The 19,080-nt window shown below is 36.2% G+C and overlaps 1 protein-coding gene across 3 annotated transcripts in view; it reads left to right on the forward strand.

Moving 5' to 3' along the window:
- The window catches only part of CDH18 (cadherin 18), a 229,010-nt gene that overhangs the window by 185,209 nt on the left and 24,721 nt on the right, over positions 1-19,080 (forward strand). For all 3 annotated transcript variants that reach the window (XM_052704351.1, XM_052704352.1, XM_052704353.1), the window contains exon 9: positions 9,918-10,054. In XM_052704351.1, coding sequence (XP_052560311.1) covers positions 9,918-10,054 — 137 coding nt within the window. The remainder of the gene's footprint in view (positions 1-9,917; positions 10,055-19,080) is intronic.

Here is a 19,080-nt window from a genome sequence, read left to right on the forward strand (position 1 = left end):
TGCATAGAATAATGTTTCCTTTGCCAAGAGAATTGGATGCATTTCCCAATGCTGTAAGTCTACAGGACAGCTATGGAACAGCAATTTGCTTCACAGCTTTTCCTTATCTACTTCTGCATCCTTTCTACTTTGTAAGGGTGCTCATTGCTATGTGTGAGACTGATAAAGCAATACACACACAGATGCAGCCATATCATTTCTCTATTGTCCATCTGCTAGAAAAGATATGGTGTTGTGATTTATTCACTCCCCAATTAACTATCACTTTATTTTGGTGGCTGCAATGATTCTTATAACTAGAATAATGGTGAGAGGAGTAGTTAAAGTAATTAACAATGCTGAGGGGAAATCCTTATAAAATTTAATTATTGAAGCTAGAAAAATAAATAAATAATGACTTCCGTTGTTATCAGTGGTGAAGAGTCAGAATGCTTTTTTTTCTCATTTTGTCACTGCAGTTTCATCCCAGTAATTTCGGCTTGCTTCTGAACCAAGTCATCTCAGAGGCCTCTGACTTTGTGCCAATCCTTGTAACACTGTTTAACTTTTTCATTCCTAGCAAAAGAACCTCTCGTAACAACTGTAGCTATTATTGGTTTATTTTCTTCAGACATTATCTGGTTGGCGGTTTGGCAGTTTTAAAGGATTTTTCTTTTTAAGTGACTATATATTTTTTGCATAAATAGAAATGCATTTTCAATGAAACTTTTTGAAGTCCTGTACTTTGAAAATTGTAATTCTATTGAAATAGCAAAAGTAAACATAGCCATAGAAAACACAAGAAAGACAGACTTCATCATATATTAATTTTAACTATTTGTGAGTGGTTTGGAAAATAACCATGAGCTAAAAAATTTATCCTCTAAATGAAGAGAAAATATCCCAAATTGTAATTTATTCAGAGAGATCACAGACTCATTGTATTTGTGCCAGGTAGTCTACTTCCATACTAAAATATTTTATTGCTTTTAAATATCAGGGTTATGTCTTATGAAATATCTGATGTGCAAGCAAATCTTGAAAGTTGCCAATATAACATTAAAGAATGGATAAATATTGAATTCACTTACTGTCGTTTTATTTTAATAAATCATTCATTTTAAATCTCTCTGCACTTACTTAGATATCGTCTTTTTTTCTTCCTGAACCCATACACAGCAGAATTCTGTGGAGATTAGAGGTGAAAAAGTTTTTAATTGGCAGGATGCATATGTGCAATGGGAGCAGCCCTAGGCTGCTAATACTGCCTCAGGGCTGCAGTTGTGCCTGTTGAAACCCTGCCATCTTCCTATAGGTGATATTTAGATAGTGTGTCTTAGCCACAGTGAATGCTTACACATTCCTTGGAGCTTTCTGATTGCATCTGCTCTATTTTCTGTGGAATGCTTTTCAGAAAGATAACACTGCTGCCATTCCCCAAGCCCCTTCGGAGTTAATGGGTCAGAAAAGAGCAAAGGCATGGTTACAGGACCACAAAACTTTATTGAACTCTGATAGAACAGTGAAAATAATTGTATGACATGGGCAAATTCTTTCATATTAACTTTATCCCAGGCTGATACTATCTTAAAAGGAGCTGAGTGCCTTCTTTAACATTGATTGGATCCTGGCAAGTGTAGTATGTGGGAAAAAAAAGTCGCACATTACAGAAGCACCGTATTAGGTCTTGTTATATTAATGCATTGAAATTCAAATCATTTTCATGTTGGACTCTGGCCACTCTGTAATCTTACCTTGTTAGAATGAATTTTATTAGTTGGGACTGAAATTGATTAGTTATAGGAAATTGGGGTGATCTTACTGACTTCCTGATGTCACTCTAAAATAACTTTCTACTCGGTTCTCTTGTCACTACTCCTTAAAAGTAATAGGCAGGAAAAGAAAAAGGAAAAGAAAGAAAAAAAAGTTACACGTGGTTTTCCTTTTGCTGAAAACCATACCTTCAATTCCAGGAAATGCAGAATTAGCCAACTGATAATGAAACAATAAAAATAAATATATTAAACAAAAATGACCCACACAAAGTCAGAAAAGGCCTTTTTATTTTTGTGAATGTCAGACCATTCATTTTGTGGTAAGAGTAGGAGAAAGGCTTAAAAAATGTTTCAGAGAATTCTGTTTATATTGTATTTTTTCTGATGTGAAGTTTATATTTACTGGAGGTAGAATAAAATGTGAAATTCTGATTCAGCCATTCACTCAAATTTTGATTGTACAGTATTGGCATGTTTAGGGGAGGGAGATGATCTCTCAGCCATGTGATGGGACTAAGGACAATGAAGATGAAAATTATATTTTTCAATTTATTTTCTTCCTGCCCTAGGAGATCAGTATCAGTTTCTATGCCATTCTTGCTGGAAAATATAAGAATCCTCTTCATCTTTTTGTATAGATGCGTCTTAGTTGTTAATTGGATGATCTATAAGTTGAATAAGGTCAGTTTGCTGTTTTATATCCTGTGCATAGGACGCTTTGTTAGCTGTACTTAAGGCAGCTTGCTGCGATCAGTGTCACCTCACATGCCCAAAGGGGAAGCATCTCCCCAGATCTTGCCATCCCTGAGTTTGTGGAGTGAGGCACCTCTTTGCTCAAGCCTTCAGAGCGTGACACTGTCACAACCCTGTGACCAACACCTACAGAGACACTAAAGTATCTTTCCAGAGTATGTGAATGCCTCACAGCTAGCAGAGAGGAGCTGTGACCTCTTCCATCTCATCTTCTTTTTCATTCATTTGCTTTCTGCATTCCTTCAGTATTGTTCTTCATCAAGAGCATCTGTAAATCAGAATAGAAAAAGAACTGTTCCTTTTTGGAACAGCTAAAGCCAGAGTGGATTTCTTTCTCCAATTTCTTCTCTGATTCTCTATCTGTCTTCATAGGGAGTAACCATTTTAAAACCTTTCCTTACTGTGCTGAGGTTGGAGATCTGTTGCTGACTTTTTCCCTGAGGCCTCAATTTATTTTTGATTCTTGTCAAGCTGCACATCCCAGGCCTCCCACTTTCCCATGAAATGGCGCTGCTGCCATGCCCAAAACAAATCTGCCTAACAAAAACATCCACCTCTCTGTTCAGGAGCTGGTAAGCTGTTCTGACAGCTGTTCTCTCTGGGAAGCATCCAGTTCAGGATGGTGGTCAACATCGCACAGCAACCAGAGCCACCTCCATCCCTTACTTAAATCTTTGATAGAAATACTGACAGAACATCCTAGTACTGTGGCTGTGAGAGCCTGATTTTTCATTCCAGTACATCTTTTTTTGTTTGTTTGTTTCTTTAAGTGTAATTTCCTCTGGCTTCAGAGTGCCTACAGTATTTAAAATTCTTTTATGGTTTTAGGAATTGGCGTTTATATCTGAATAGTCTCTGTAATGAAGTCTTTTGGTAGGGCTGTTCACTTCCATAAATATGTATTAATCTATTGATGTTGCTTTTATTTGGTTTGCTCTTTAGCGTGACTCAGAAAAAAATGTGTAAGTAGAATTCCATTATTTAGCTGGTGAACCTTTGGGAACAAAAAGTGATTGTCATATAACACCAACTGCACTTTATTTTTTGGCAACATTGGAATCTAAATGTTAATGTGTCTGAATAAAAATAAACTGTGATGTAACAGTTCTACCATTGAGGCGTCTATTAAAAATGTAGTTGGACAGTTGAAATCCTCTGAAGAAATTCATGAAGTCAGGAAAAGAAGAAAAACTTTTATCTTGATTTGACTTCTGAATTATGCCTCTGTGAGTGTGTGATATTCTTAGCCTACATTTACTGGCAGAATTAGCTAGGAAAGATGATCGGTGGTTTTAGCACATGTAGACAGAAATTGTCAGCTAGAGAGATGGGAGTACAGAAATGTCTCATTTCCTTCAAGTGAACAACATTCCTAGTTTCCAGTGTCCAAGGTGAGCAGTGTGCCAGCAGTGCTCAGGCAGTGGGAACAGGAGCAGCAGCAGGGAGCCAACTTCTGCATGAAATGCAAACCAGCAGCAGCTGCCACTCAAAGGCTTGGCTGGGGGGGGAGGCAGCAATTTGCAGCTCCTCCGCACCTCCTGGGACCTGCTACCTCACCTTCCTGGGATGAGGAGAAGGAAGACTCTGTCACATCTGCCAAGCACAGATTTTGATACAAGAGGTGAGCTTGGGAGTGTTGGGCAGGAGATGTTAAGGTACTGCTGATCAGCTGGCAGCCAGCACCGGAGCTAACTCAGTGGGAACAGCATATCCTGCAAGCACTCCGAGAGGAGCAGTATTCTCTTCAAAGTAATGCTATACCTATCTGAAAAATGTGAAGAAATGGTAAACAGAGATCATCTTCTCCAAGCTCTCTTCAAATGTATTTCATTTTCACAACTGGAAAGCATAGGCTAAGGTGCTGCAGAACTCTGGAACATCTAATGTCTCCTTTACCAGACATGCTGCAGGGAGAAAATTGGTTACCTGCTGTTTTGGCAGATGACTACCGTGTCACACTTCCCAATTGCTTTTCTCTCTTGGAGAAGTTTGTTTGAACTATGGGGAAATAGACTGTCCCTGAAAGGGAGGCAATATGGTACAAGACAAGTGTGACAACAGGCTGCCTTCTCACCACCTCGTTTGTCTTCAAAGCTCGCTGGCAGTGCTGCTGCCAGGAGGGAGATAGAAGATGAAGGGCATGCACCAGAGTTAAGGCCCACCATGGCACACTTCCTGCAGCTCTCCAGCTGGCCAAACACAGGGAGCTGCAGCCAATCAATTTCCGTGCTTTTCTTCCTCGTATACCTCTCATGCACTGTATAGTTGTTCCTCACACATTTATTTTCTATTTTTTTGTTGTTATTTGTTTGTTTTGTTTTTAAATTCTCTTTCCTTTGAATCTGGATATTTTTCTTCTGAGATTATTCACTAACGTATTTAATCAACTGATTTCTTATATCGTTTAGATGGCATGACTGATCAGTTTGGCCAGTATTCCCACTAACTTTTGTTAGTGGTTCTTTGTAACCAGTTTTTGTTGTTATTTGAGAGCTGACTATTAGATATATCTCTGTATACAAGCTTAAAGAGATTTTATGAACTGTAAATCTGAACCTGCCTGAAATGTGATTTTAGAAGTTTAGAACTAAAAGTTTTGTTGACAAGATAGTAATTTCTGAAAGAGTTCTTGTTTGCTCATATTAAATTTAGTAATAAATAATAATGGCATAATGAAGGAATGTCTTAAAGACTTGCTTAATGACAAAAAACAACAACAAAAAAAGACAAGTCAAAAGCTCAAAACAAGATTTAAAATCTCAAATTCAAGGCTTAACTATGAAACATAAAAACTGGAAGTGGATGCTGGGATCTTGACAGACTATAGCACTTATCAATTACCAAACTGATTTTAATGTTATCTCAAAGCCAAATAATTTAGTTAGATTATGAAAATAATTACAAGTTTTATCTTCAGAAACCTTTAGCATCTTTTAGAACCTTCTTCATGCTCAAGTATTCTCTGTGCTATTAAAACCCAACTACTTTAAAATGCAAACTGCTTTATATGTCAAGAGCGCCTAGGGCCTATCTTGCATATAATTTTCTCTTTATTTCCTAACTCATGCAAGCACTTTTGATTTTAAAAAAAAAAGTTAAAAGAAAAAAAGTGGGAATATCTGTCCTCACTGAACCGCTGCTTCACTAAAAGCCAAGAAACAAGATGTGAAGTCACAGAAGCTGGGGGGTTGATCAGAAGTAGGAATGAGAAGGCTGGTAATGCCTTTCCATTCAGTGATTCTACCTGAAAAAAAAAAAAAAGATGATACATGTTGAGTTTCTCAGTGCCTATAGTTTTGATATTTAATTTCCTTCAAACGCTCTTTGGGAACTGTGACTAACAGGTTTGCTGTGTTCATAACGCTTCTAAATGTAATTTAGTGTAATAGAGCATATTCTGTTGCTGATCTGCATCTTGCAGAGTCATGATGAAAATTCACTTTCGACATAACTTTGAAATTCTAAACTTGCATTATAGCTCTTTGCAACCTAGAAAAACCCATAATCGCCATACCAGCTACTAGGAAGGAAATTAACTCTGTCCCAGCCAAAATCAGGATGTATAAAACTTTGTGGCTAATATTTTATAAAGCCTTAAAATGTTATGTGATTTATAAATGCAATGAAACTTATTCTAAATGTTCTTTTATATGTGACAAGAATGAGTGGCTCTATCTTACAAAACATTTTTGGGGTATCTGAGTGTAGAGCTTTATATTAATATTCATATTTCCTTTGCTCTTTGAGGATGTCATTTGTAGCTTGTTTCAGACAGACATTCATGAAGAATGGGAGCCCCAGTAGTGCAAATGGCTGCTTTAGGCATGATACACAGAGCATGATTTAGGAAGAATATGGATAAATGGAAGAGAACTAAACTTCATAATAAGAAAGCCTTAAACAGGGCCACTGTTTCATTTATACATGATCAAGAAAAATTCTGTTGAGCTCTAGATGTTTTAATATGCTGTAACTATATGAAAAAGTTAGGATGTAGAGAGAAAATGCTACTGTGGATAAATTATTATCATTCTTTATTTTTCTGTTGTCACTGGAAATGAAAGTGTTACTGAGAGAATCACCTCAGGATTGCTTTATTTCTATGAGTGACATAAAAAGTGCAATTTAAATTATTCATCCAATACTGAGCTTTCAGCTTATATAGATATATTTAAGTAAGTGATTTAGAAAAAAACTGTTCATATTTCAAAATCTAAGGCAATGTTTTGTTATGTGTCTATGAAAATGATGTGTTAGGGTGTCACAATTCATAGCAGAATTGAGCTTCAGTCTTTCTACATAAGCTTCATATTTGGTATATGATACTTGTTCTTTTTGGTTCTCTTGCTTCCCTCGTAGAGGGAAAAGTAATAATTTGTTATGATTGTGAATTAGACATGCACAAAAGCAGCAGTGTATTCCTATTGCTTTTTTTTCCTCATTAACCCCAGTTTGAAATTATTTCTATTTTTAAGCTTATGTCTGCAAATAGTCCTACTTTTTATGGTTGTTAGCACAATATTAGCACTACTCTGACTCTCAGAGTAGTCACTCTGTCTGATGTTGGTAATAAGTAAACGCTGTTGACAGTAGTAAATGTTTGCAGAGGCAAGATTCATGTATAATATATATATATATTTTAATTAAGAATACATATTCCATAAGAATAGCTCAGTGAAGATTTTGTTTTGTTTTGTTTTCCTGTAAATAATTCATGTAATTTTCGGGAGACCTCTAGAGCCAAGAACAAGGCTGTAGCCAGGGAGGAGGAATTACATTTTGTCATCACATACCTGACAGAGAATTGTGACAGTAAAGGGTCTTGCTAAGGTCTCCAGGAAAATTATTTGGTGAACAGTTATTCTTTCTATCCTTCCTCTGTCACGATTCCACTTCTTGTAGAAGAGGTCTGTATATGCATGTGCTGTCCATCTTGTCCAACACAACTAGACTTCATTATTTCTCCCTTAACAATAGCACAGCTAACATGGTCCAAAAATTTGTCAAGTTGCCTGCATTGCCAAGTATGAAGTATAAGGCCTGGAGGCACTGATCCAATTGAAGCATGCATCTTCTGGATAGACTTCAAATCTTAACACAGCTCTGCGCCAAGCATGGCAGCTGTATGTACTTTCTGAGTTTGATTGCACCCTGGCTACAAAGTTTCTTAGTAGCTAGGAAAAGGTAGAACTATCTGCCTGCATAGGAAGTAAAACTTTTCCACTGATATTGGATCAGTCTTTCAAAACATTTCCGTTACAAGTAACTGCTTGGAGAACCCACAAATCCTGCTCACAGTGATCAGCTCTGCACAGCTCTCTTTTTAGTAGACTAAGACCAGCAGAAACACTGGTAAAATCAATTGTTCTGAAACTCAAAAGTTAATTTTGACTCCCAGTGTGTGGGTAGCTTGGCCCAATTCTTCTAGATAAAATAATACCAAGAGAATAACTGTGCAGGTCTTTTTCTTGCTTTGCAATCCACAGCGGATTCCAGTATTCTTTGAAAGCAATACAGGTTTCCTTGGATATCTGTAACATTTATTTTGTCATGATCAGTGTTTTCTTTGTTTTTTGGTTTTTTTTTTCATTCAACTTAGGACGCAATGATTAAATAATGTTTTCTGGAAGAGTGCTTCCTGACTTGAATTCTTTAAAAGTGATTCCCCCATCTCCTACATACTCAAGATCTTTCCAGTTTACTTCTAATATGGAGACCTTTTAAGTCTTTTTTTCTGCTTGAGGCAACTTCCGTTGCCATCTTTCACATCTTAAGTCTCATCACTGAGCACTTCTGAAGTATTTTATAATGAGATGTTCCCAGGTGTTGGTAATTGATGGATCACATGGGTTCTGACTTAGTTTGATAGGAGAAGGTAAGTTAAATTTTTATTCCAAAGGAGCATAAAGGTTTGTTGTTGCTCAAACCACCCCCATGGTCATACGGGAGCTGTTTCACTCTTCAGGATGGTGAGAAGAAGGATGCAAAGAGTCAAAAAAGAAAGATTTTCTAGCCTGGTTTGGTCCGCTCACATTTCCAGTGCCTGGAACATATTTTTAATTTTTGAAAACGCAGGAAACGTGAAAAGACAAATCTTAAATGCCACAACCCAAACTGCCCTGTTGTAAGCTTATGTATATTTTTTCTTACTGCTGGAAGAGATGGGTTCAGTTTCTTTCTAATAGGGAAAATCATCACATCCTAGCTGGCTTTTACATTCTCTCCTATCCTTTGAACAGTAAAGGTGATTCATTCAAATTGCTACCTCCTCCTCTAGTCCTTTATTTCTTCTGCTTTTTCAGAAAACATATCTTATTTTTTTTGTATCATTCATCCAAGTGTTTCTTGCTTGTTTTCCATTTCTGTAAATAGTCTGAATAAGCACGTTATGAGAGTAATAAAACTGAAGTTATTTTTAATTTTTTGAGCTTTGCAGCCTTTATGTGCACCACTCTTTTTATTAGTTGGCAATTAAACCTTTGGTGAAGTAGAAATAAGAGCAGTTGGATGGGACAAATAAATCATTTTAATCTATATGTATCTTCCATATATTAAAAATATCCCAGAATGAAAGCAAAGTAAGGCTGGCAAATTATGAAGGAAAACAATTATGGTACGTAAAAGGCTCTATATTGTTCCTTATTTCCTCATCAGGTCTAAAAGAGAAGGTTTAATCGGGGTGTGTAATTGGTTCATTTGTAAAAGCTATTGTAAGCGATTCAGGCTTTGTGGAAAAAAAAAAAGTCTTGTCAATCTCGTCTTTTGTGTTCCCATCTGCTTCCATTACCCACTTAAAGGTTTTTACTTTCTCTGCTAGGCAAAGTGCCCAGAAGCCAAGGGAGTTAAGGAGGCATGCTTCTTGGCTTCTAGGCTAATGTCAACAGCATCTCTGGGAATCAGCTGTTTCTGCTTCTAGTCTTTGTAATGTACATGTTTAAAATGGCTTATGTTGCTATGTCGTCAACTTCATGTCAAAAAGACATGCTTCAAAACAGGTTCTGGGACTGAACAGGCTGTTTAAGCAGAAGAATATTTTTCTGTTTTCTTTTCTGCCTTTCCATTGTTATAATCAAAGTAAATATGCTCAGTGTCTTTTGACAGAAATGAGCACTGCTGTCTAAAATATCACCTGTTAGCGATCTATGTATTTGTGACTCATAGTGGAAATCTTATTACATATCAAAAGATCAAATAATATTATGAAAGGAGTGAAAGACAACGTTATTTCAGGCATCAGGCATCCATCCCCATAATAAAGAATTTTTGTTAGGATGTTTCTTAGATGTTAGAAAACATCTAAAATCTCCAAGATCTTTGAAAGACTGAAAGAAATATTCTTATGTAGCTTTCTGTTACCTTGGATCATACTTTTTACAATGAGTATGTATTTACTATTTTATTTCTCCTTAGATATTTCATTGATCATAACACAGAAGAAGATAGATATTTCACCATTGATGCTAATACTGGAACCATTAAAACTGCCAAGATCTTTGACAGAGAGGAAACACCTTGGTACAACATCACAGTGGCTGCGTCTGAGATAGGTAAATGATATGTGTGGCACATAGTACTAAAAAAATTGAAAGGAAAATATAATAATTGGTTTTTAAGGAATACTGTCTCGAAGTGTTAGGTTCTTTTTAAACAAAGCTACTTTTTTTTTTTTAACTAACAACAGTAAAGGAGAAATTTCTGTGTGTGTGTAACTTCCTTTATTCCACAGAACAACCAAACAAAACCCCACAAGCCTGTATGAGTCCACTATGAAAGTTTATCATGTTTTTCTGTGTGTCATAGGACTTTTTTTTACCAGTAGTGCAGACACTGAAAGGCCTAAAATGAATAGCTTGTCCTATTTGTGTATCTTACTTATATTATCTTAGAAGACAACATTATATAATACAGTCTGAGAAATTCATCCTTTCTTCTTGTAATTACTATTTATGCTGTTGAATTATGCCAATGTTAATTTACTTCCAACAGGTATCTAGTAGATGCTGATTGTCAGTGTGCTTTCCTGGCCTTTAACAGGCAGAGACAAAAAAGGCTTCTCACTGCATTAAAAGGCCTCAAAGCGTGATGGATTTCCACTACCTCAAAAAGTATTGAAATAGTCGGAAATGTCTGAATAAATATTCCAGATAAATGAGATATTTTACATGAGGCAGGGACAGTTTAAAGACATAAAGATTAACTTTTACATTACAGTGTCCTTACTTTGACACAAAGTTGTAGAGAGAAAAAAAAAAAAACCAGGCAAGCAAATGAAAAAAAAATCCTGTGTGGTATCAGTAAATCCAGTACTCAGTTACTCAGTACTCTCAGGGATACCGTTTTTCAATGGAAAGTGATTTTGATCCAAACTATAAACTTCTTTTATTATTTTTCCCTTTCTTTTCTTCTTCTTTGGTGTATGCCATCATTGCCAGATGACAGTCTACGTTTTTGTTACCTCTAACGTGTGCCACTAACATAAGTGAGTCCCCTGTGTTTTCATCTCTTTCATTTCCAGGTTTAAATGGAATCTGTTCTGCCACTGTACTTCTAGCATATGTTACAGAATTAATAGCACCTATATATTTTATAAGGACAACAATTTGTTTTTGTTTATAATTGCTGTTTCAACTAAGTTGACGCTTTCAAGTAAATAAATTTCTGTATTAAACAATAAAATCTAGAGTTTTATGATCAACTATTCACAAGTGGTAACCACTGCACCTCTCTGTGCTTAACAGTATATTTGTTATTTCAGTGCAGCATGAAATGAAATATAGTTTGGGCCTTATGATAAGAAGGTGAATAATAAGTGTTAGTTTTAAATAAGATTTAAAAGCCACATTGCAACATACAAAAAGGAGCAGTCACTGGGAGACAATCCAAATATTATTATTTGCCGAAATAAACCTCAATGGCATTAAGCTGAAATGTAGCTTTCTGCACTACTTATTTCACATGGTCTAGTGAGTGGTATTGCACTTACTGTGCTAAGGATGCTTATAACTAAAAGATAACTGAATGGATAATGAGGATGAAATAACTTTTTTTTTTTTTTTTTTCCTAAGAAATCCTGCTTAGAATTCTGCATTCAAGGTGCTACTTACTAGAAAAACATAAGTCGTCTTCTTTCCCTTGCATTGCCTTTCTTGCTATCAAAGTGGGGATAAGGAAGATAAGTAGATCTGTATTGTCAGCTTGGATAACAATTCAGTAGTGAAAAATAGAAAAAAGAGTATAGAGGAGGAAATGGATGGCAGACAGACTGAAAGGCAGACTAAATGGCAGATAAACTTTCTTTATGCCTAATTCTTTGCCATTTTCTTATATATATTTGAAAATTATAACACTGGCACAGTCTTCCAAATCCATTGTAAAAGCAGTAATTGGATATATGATTGAAGAAGTAACTTATTTTTTGCATACAGCATGAAGGCCTGAACTTGTGAGCACTACCTATTACATATCTACATCCTTTTGTGACATTCATTTTTGGTTCCATCCACAAGGCTTGGCATAAATAAGACTTGGGGTTGAAAAACAGATAGAGTACTATGACCAAAATGTGCTTTGGCTGTCAGAGGGGAAATCTTCAAATTTGTCTGATGTACTGGAAGTCATTTATAGCTTTCTGAAACAATTTCCCTAACCAAGAGCATTGCAGAATCTGAAAAGCCCAGAAAGATTGTTCTGCCTCAAAAATAAGAGGTGTTCTGCTGAAATAATTGTTAACACCACACTTCAGTGACAGAAACCTTTTCAATAACCTACTGGTAGCTGTGCTTATTTTATATGAAGCAGATTTAAAATCAACACTATATTTCTAGCCTCAAATTTATGATATCCATATGTTTCTTACATTTTTTTCTGAACTCTCCCTAAGAATTTTGCTTTCTTTGTAGGACTTACTGAGTCAAATGCACTCTACATTGCTCAAATGTCTTCTGTGAAATTGGTGTAACTTCTACCACTTTCTTCTATGGAAGTAATGTTGGTGTAATGAACAGCGATTTTTGTGTTTGCATTGATGCTGCCAGAGTTCACTACTAGAAGAATGGGACAATCTTTTATTTTCTTTGATATGCATTATTCTTCAACAGCAGCGTGTAGTGAATGAAAACTGGGATTTTGATGTTCAGAGCACACCAAAGATGTTATTTCTTTGATTGTTTCAGTAAAAGTACTTCCTGAAATCTCCTTGTGGCATTAAGGGACAAGAAAGATGGTAAAACAATACTGTATTTTACACTCAAGTGTCTACTAACTGTGTTTGGAGTGAGGGAAAGGACTAAAAGTTGTTGGCAATAGATTTAAAAATATGGTTTCACTTAGAACTAGACATGTCTCATTAACTTGTTAGAATTCTTTGAAAAGGTTTTTAAAATACAGTTCAAAAGAAGGAGGGGATACAATTTACTTGGCTCTATTAAAGAATTTGATCAAGTCTTTGACAGGAGTAATAGAAATAGGAAAATGCAGAGTAAGAGCACAGTTTTATAACTGATGAAAGACTAATTTAGAGGAAAGAAATATCTTAATGAATGGTTGTTGAGAGTGGAAGAAGGTAAGGTTAAGCTATTTTAAGGAGTCGTTTATGTTATGTCAACTAAAAGTCATTGTAATGATAGCACACATAAAATGGGCAACAGGTGATTAAGTGAGCTTGCCAAGTAACACACTCACTTGGTAAAAATTAAGGAAGATTGAGATAAATTCACACAAGAACAAGACATGTGGAAGTATCTCATAGATAAATGAGCAGTGAGTTGTACTGAAAAGTGTCTGAAATGGAGAGCTGAAAGGCTTATGATGAGCAGCCTGAAGTGCAGCCAGAGGCTAGTCATTAGTGGAGTACCACAGGGGCCAATAATGGATGCAGTACTGTTTAATCTTTTCATTAATGACCTGGTTTATGAGACAGTGCATTCAGCAGGTGCATAAATGGCACGAAGCTGGAGTAATAGCTGATATGGTGGAGGGTTGTGTTGCCATCCAGAAGGATCTCAACAGTCTGGAGAAGTGAATGAACAGGAACTTTATGAATTTGTGACGTGGAATCCAGCATTTCAAGTAGAGTAACCCTATGCACCAGTGCATATGGAAGGCCATCTCTCTATAGAGCAGATTTTCAGAAAAATACCTGGCTGAGTATCCTGGTGGACAACAAGTTGAACGTGATTCAGCAGTGCTCTCTTGAGGCAAAGGCAGCCAAAAACATCATGCTCTGCATGTGTAAGAGTGTTGCCAGCAGGTCAAGGGAGGTAATCCTTCCGCTCTGCTCAGTCTGTTAAGACTACTTTTGGAGTGATGGATTCAGATCTGGGCCCACCTGGACAAAAGAGATGTGGAACAAATGGAACAAGTCTAGTGAAGGAGCATGACATCATTAAGGAACTGGAGTACCAGTCACACAATAAAAGGCTGAAAGAATTGGGGGGTTTTTCAGCCTGGAGAGGAGAATGTTCAGGATGTTCTTGCCAGTATGTTTAAACACCTGATGGGGAAATTAAAGAAGATAAGTAAAAACTCATCTCTGATGTACCAAGTGAAATGACAAGAGGCAAAGGACACAAAATGAAATAAAGAAAATCCCACTTAATAAAATTTACTGTGAGATATGTCAAACAAGTGAACAAGTTGCCAAGTGAGATTGTGGATTCTGTGTTCTTGGAGATACTCAAAAAACAAATGGATATGGTCATGAGCAACACACGTTGGTTGACCCTGCTTTGAGCAGGGAAGTTGAATGAAATGATCTCCACAGGCACTTTCCAACACCAGTCATTCTATGATTCTCTGAGAACTGCATGTTGAATGAGTAGAAGAAAAAGAACAACCACTCAGCAGCCTGCAGATGACGCTAAGCTGAATAGTGCCGTTGATATAATAGAAGGAAGGGAAGTCATCAAAAGGCATCTAGACAAGTTTGAGAAATGGGTCCCTGTAAGCTGAATGTGACTCAGCAAGTCCAAATTCAAGGTACTGTACTTGAGTCAGGGCAATCCAAGACATGAGAGCAGACTGAGAGAAGAACTCATTAAGAGTAGTCCTGGAGAGAAGGACTTAAAGGTTCTAGGGAACTAAAAGCTTGACATGAGCCAGTAGTGTGTGCGCTTGCAGCCTGGACAGCCAACTGTATCCTGGACTGTGTCAAAAGAGATGTCACCAGCAGGGAGAGGGAGGTGATTGTTCCCCTGTACTCTGCCCTCATGAGGTCCCATGTGACGTATTGCATCCAGGCCTGGGGTCCCCAACACAAAGACATGGAGTGTTGGGATGGAGCATCACTACCACAAACAAAGGTTGAGGGAACTGAACTTGTTCAGACTGAAGAAGAGAAGACCTTTCAATACCTAAACAGAGTTTATAAACAGGAGGGAGAACAACATTTTAGATGGTCTGATAGTGATAGGACAAGGAGAATGGCTTTAAATTAAAAGAAGGGAGATTAAGGTCAGATATTGTAAAGAAATTATTTACTCAGAATGTTATGAGCCACTGGATCAAGTTGCTCAGAGAAGTTGTGGATGTCCCATCCCTAGCGGCATTTGAAGCTGGATGGGGCTTTAGTAATGTGATCTAGTGGAAAGTTTCCTGAGTATGGCAAAGTGGTTAGAACTAGATCATTAAGCCAGTCTATGGTTATGTGATTCTCTGATTTCAAAATACTGAAGCATTCTAAAAGAAAATGGTTGTAAAAACAGTTGTGAGTGATTCAGTTAAGGTTGTTCTGTAGCAAATAGTATTGCTGACATTAAAAGCAACAGCAAAGTCCCAAATCACAGCCACTTTCAAGGCAAAATAAACATATACTTAAAGTTTTCAAAGCAAGAATGCGAACAGAATAAATAGTAGTATTCTTGAAGCCTTAATGCCCAAGAAGAACAACTAATAGCTATGGGAACAAAAACTGGCATAAGTCATAAAATGGCTTGATTTGAGAAAGAAATCAACAATATCTTTCAATATAAATTTCTACTTGAAAATACTACAAGATAGACTGCATCAAGAAGCTCCTTTTAGGTGTTAATTCTAACAGCTAAGCTAACTGTTTCCAATATCTTCTTAATTAACAAAGAGAAAAACTAGCTTCTAGATCTTGTGTTCATGTGATATTAACAGTCATATGAAGAATGAGAATGGAAGATGGAGAGAAGGTGTAAAACAAACAGAATAGGTCTGTTAATGCTATTTGAAGGTGCACTGATTTATATTACAAGAAGTAAAACCAAAAGACAAAAAAAAATCATTTTTTTTTCCTTGTGTTTTGAAACACATGAAAACAACATATGTGTTGCCTAGAGGAAATAAGTCTATAGAGTATTATCTTCCTGGCGCATAGCACTGAAAGAATTAGAAAAGAGCAAGAATTGATGATATTTTATTTTCTCACTTTACCATTTTCCAATAACCAAGAATAGTTTTAATACTTTGCATTAAAAAAATAATAATAAATTAAAAATAAATAAATAGAATCCTTTTCAAGGTCTAACAGAAGGTAATATAAATCTGAGTGAAGTGCTGTCACAGTGCTGTAATCTCCTAACCTTTTATCTCTGGTGGACAGAACGATGATTCTTTCTAATACCAGTGAGTTTGTTGCCGACTTTGTGTCCTTGGGTTTCCTCAAAATGAATTTTTCCTTCAAATGAATATAGAATTTTTTAGAGTTAATTTTTTTTTTTACAAAGTGTGGATAGGTATTAATAATAAGTATAAATAATAAAAAGTATAAGTTATGAACACGTTTAGTTTGACATCAGTAAAGGGAAATTTTCCTTATATATTGTTTTGCTGCATTTGTGATTATAGATATGTTACAGAGCCAGATCCTACAGTGCTACCTTAAGGCCAGCATCTCCCATAAATTCCCAATCACGCAAGAAAAAAATCACACTCATTCTTCGTTTTTATTTAACTTACATTCTGCCAGGTAATTCAGTTACAGAAAGAGTTTTGGTACTTATACCAATGACATTTTTTTATTTTTCCAAGAAACAGAATCTGCCACAAAATATTTCCTACTTTTCCCCTAAATGGAAAGCAGATTAAAGCAGATGTTTAAAAATACAAGATCTGTGTTCTAAGACTGTTTTGCTGATGGAGTAGTGACAAACTGAATATCTATCATCTTTTTAATGGCAAGATCTAGACACAATACTGCCACTCTGTCCACATTCTCCAGTGAAACAGTTTATTTCCAGTCTTGATAAGCTGCCTACCAATGGACCATGAAATTATAATAATCTTATCTGTAGGAGAATCTGCCATTGCATTCTTATGCAATAAGCAGTGTTGGCACAAAACTCTTTATAAAAACAATTGTCTTGAGGCAGTTAGTTCTCCATCCTGCTCAAGAAGTGATTCCTCTAATGCCAAGTTCACTGCTTATTTCCCTGTTTATCTCGGGTTAGTCATTGCATCCTAGGCAAGATGAATTTTATTCTCCTCTGTTTCTTTGGGGAACAGTATAACTACAATATTCATACAGTGTCATCTAAAGATGGTATAGGGTATGGCTCTTCCTAACCTCCCTTCTTGTTCCACTTGGGTTTGCATCTAACAGTTCATTTACCTGCTTCTCTGGGCCATGATAAATGCGGTGCTCCTGGTGATGGTAGCTGCCAAGGGGGTCTCTGAAGAAGAGACAATCTTTGGGATCATGTGACGTTTTCCCCTTCAGGGCTTTGCAAAGCAGTACCAGAATCCCGAAATGGACCCACTACTGGCCACAGAACCAGTGCAGTTTGTGGTGCCCTGATCTACTCAGGAGGTAAGCACTAGCACAGTCAACGAGCTGCAGAATTTTGCTTGCATTAAGGCAGAGGGAGTAGCCAGATTGAAAGTACTAATATTTAAGTCTGCTACAGTTCTATTATTACTCATATTGCTTCTTTTACTACTTCTGTTACTGCCACCACCCTGAATTAAACCCATATTTTTTACAATATTCCTCTCACTTATATATAAAGCATTATTTTATTATTTTACCTCTGCTTCTGCGATATATTTCATCCATTCTAGATCTATATTCTGTCAAAACTATTGACAGTATTGGTAGGTGAGAATACCAATCTACTTCTCTTCGAAAAGTCCCAGAAAAAATAGCTGGTTGAACTTCCCAAATATTGGTTTGCGTCATAAGGTCTTGAAAAGGTGTCAAAATGAAAAGAAAATGTTTTTGCTGTGATTAAGAATGATATTTAATACTAATCATGAAAAAGCATAGACATTCATTATAAACCTAAATTAGGTGAAAATCTTTGTGCTACATCATGAAAAGGTCGAAAAAAAAAATTTTTTTTTTTTGCAAAGTTCTTCACACTGTTAAAATAGTTCAGGCTTATTCTGTGTTAAATTATCTACTTAACTTTCATAAGTCTTAAACTATACCATTGTGACTTTACGCACACACACTCTAAATAAATAAATAAATAAAAGCACAAGATTATTGACATCAGAACTGTTAGTGTTACTCAAGTTGAATTTATCTTCATAAAGCTCGCGGGAATTTTGTTGATGTGAAAAAGGAGTCTTAGACAATAGAAGCTATATTAAAAATAAGCTTTCTTCTTGAAGGGGGTTTTTAAAGTTTCCCCAATCAAGTTAATTGGGAGAAGATTTAGGCTTCCAGATTGGCAGTTGATAAGGAATTCTACAACTTCAGCGAGGCCTGCCTGGATGCAGCACCGATACTCAATGAAACTGATTGCTTTACAAATTTTTAGTGTTCTGGTAGAAGAATTTATTCCGGGAAAAATATTAAGCATAAGAAACTAAGCCCCTAATGTAGGTGAATCAAAACAATATTTCTGCTTCAGTTATCCCTTAAAACAGTGAGCATTCACATTGAAAAATCTTCTCTTGAGGCATAATGCTAATAGGATACAGAATGTATCTGGTTGTTTTTTAATGCACAGGACTGAAATATACATCAGCACTGATTATCTCAAAACTGGAAATCTGCCAAACTACTGCATTGCATTTGTCTAATTAATATAAAAGGGATCAGTTATCAGTGTGTGTGTGGGATTGCAGGTGAGCAGCACACCTGCAAAAGGCTGTAGTTTATGTTTATTTTGTAATAAAATATATAATTTGTAATAATACAAACTAAAATACAACCTGCTTATAAGGACCTTGTTAATTTGTTATTCCCTCTCTCCCTTATAACCTGTGTTATCATCTTGCATACACATTGATGTAGTATACACAATCTGACAAACTTCAAGACCATTTTGGAAAGTGATGTTAATACTTTCCGTGTTAGCATTTTGTAATAAGTAGGCTTTCAGTATGGAAATTTGCCTGCAAAGGTCAGAGATCCTATAAGGTAACTGCTTCCAGAAAGATACCAACAATTCCCTGTACTCTTTTGAACTGGTAAGATAAAAAGTAATTCCTTGTGCAAAATAGCTGCCAAAAATAAATAGGTAGATAGGTAGGTAGTAGGTAGTAGCTAGCTAACTAGATAGATAGATAGATAGATAATATGCAACCCAAAAAAAAAAAAACAAACCAACAGCTCTCTGAATCTTTGTGAAATCTCAGTGAAAGCTCAACAGACTGGGGTAAG

The sequence above is a fragment of the Tympanuchus pallidicinctus genome, unplaced genomic scaffold, assembly GCF_026119805.1.
Source record: "Tympanuchus pallidicinctus isolate F22 unplaced genomic scaffold, pur_lepc_1.0 scaffold5, whole genome shotgun sequence".
NCBI lineage: Eukaryota > Metazoa > Chordata > Aves > Galliformes > Phasianidae > Tympanuchus > Tympanuchus pallidicinctus.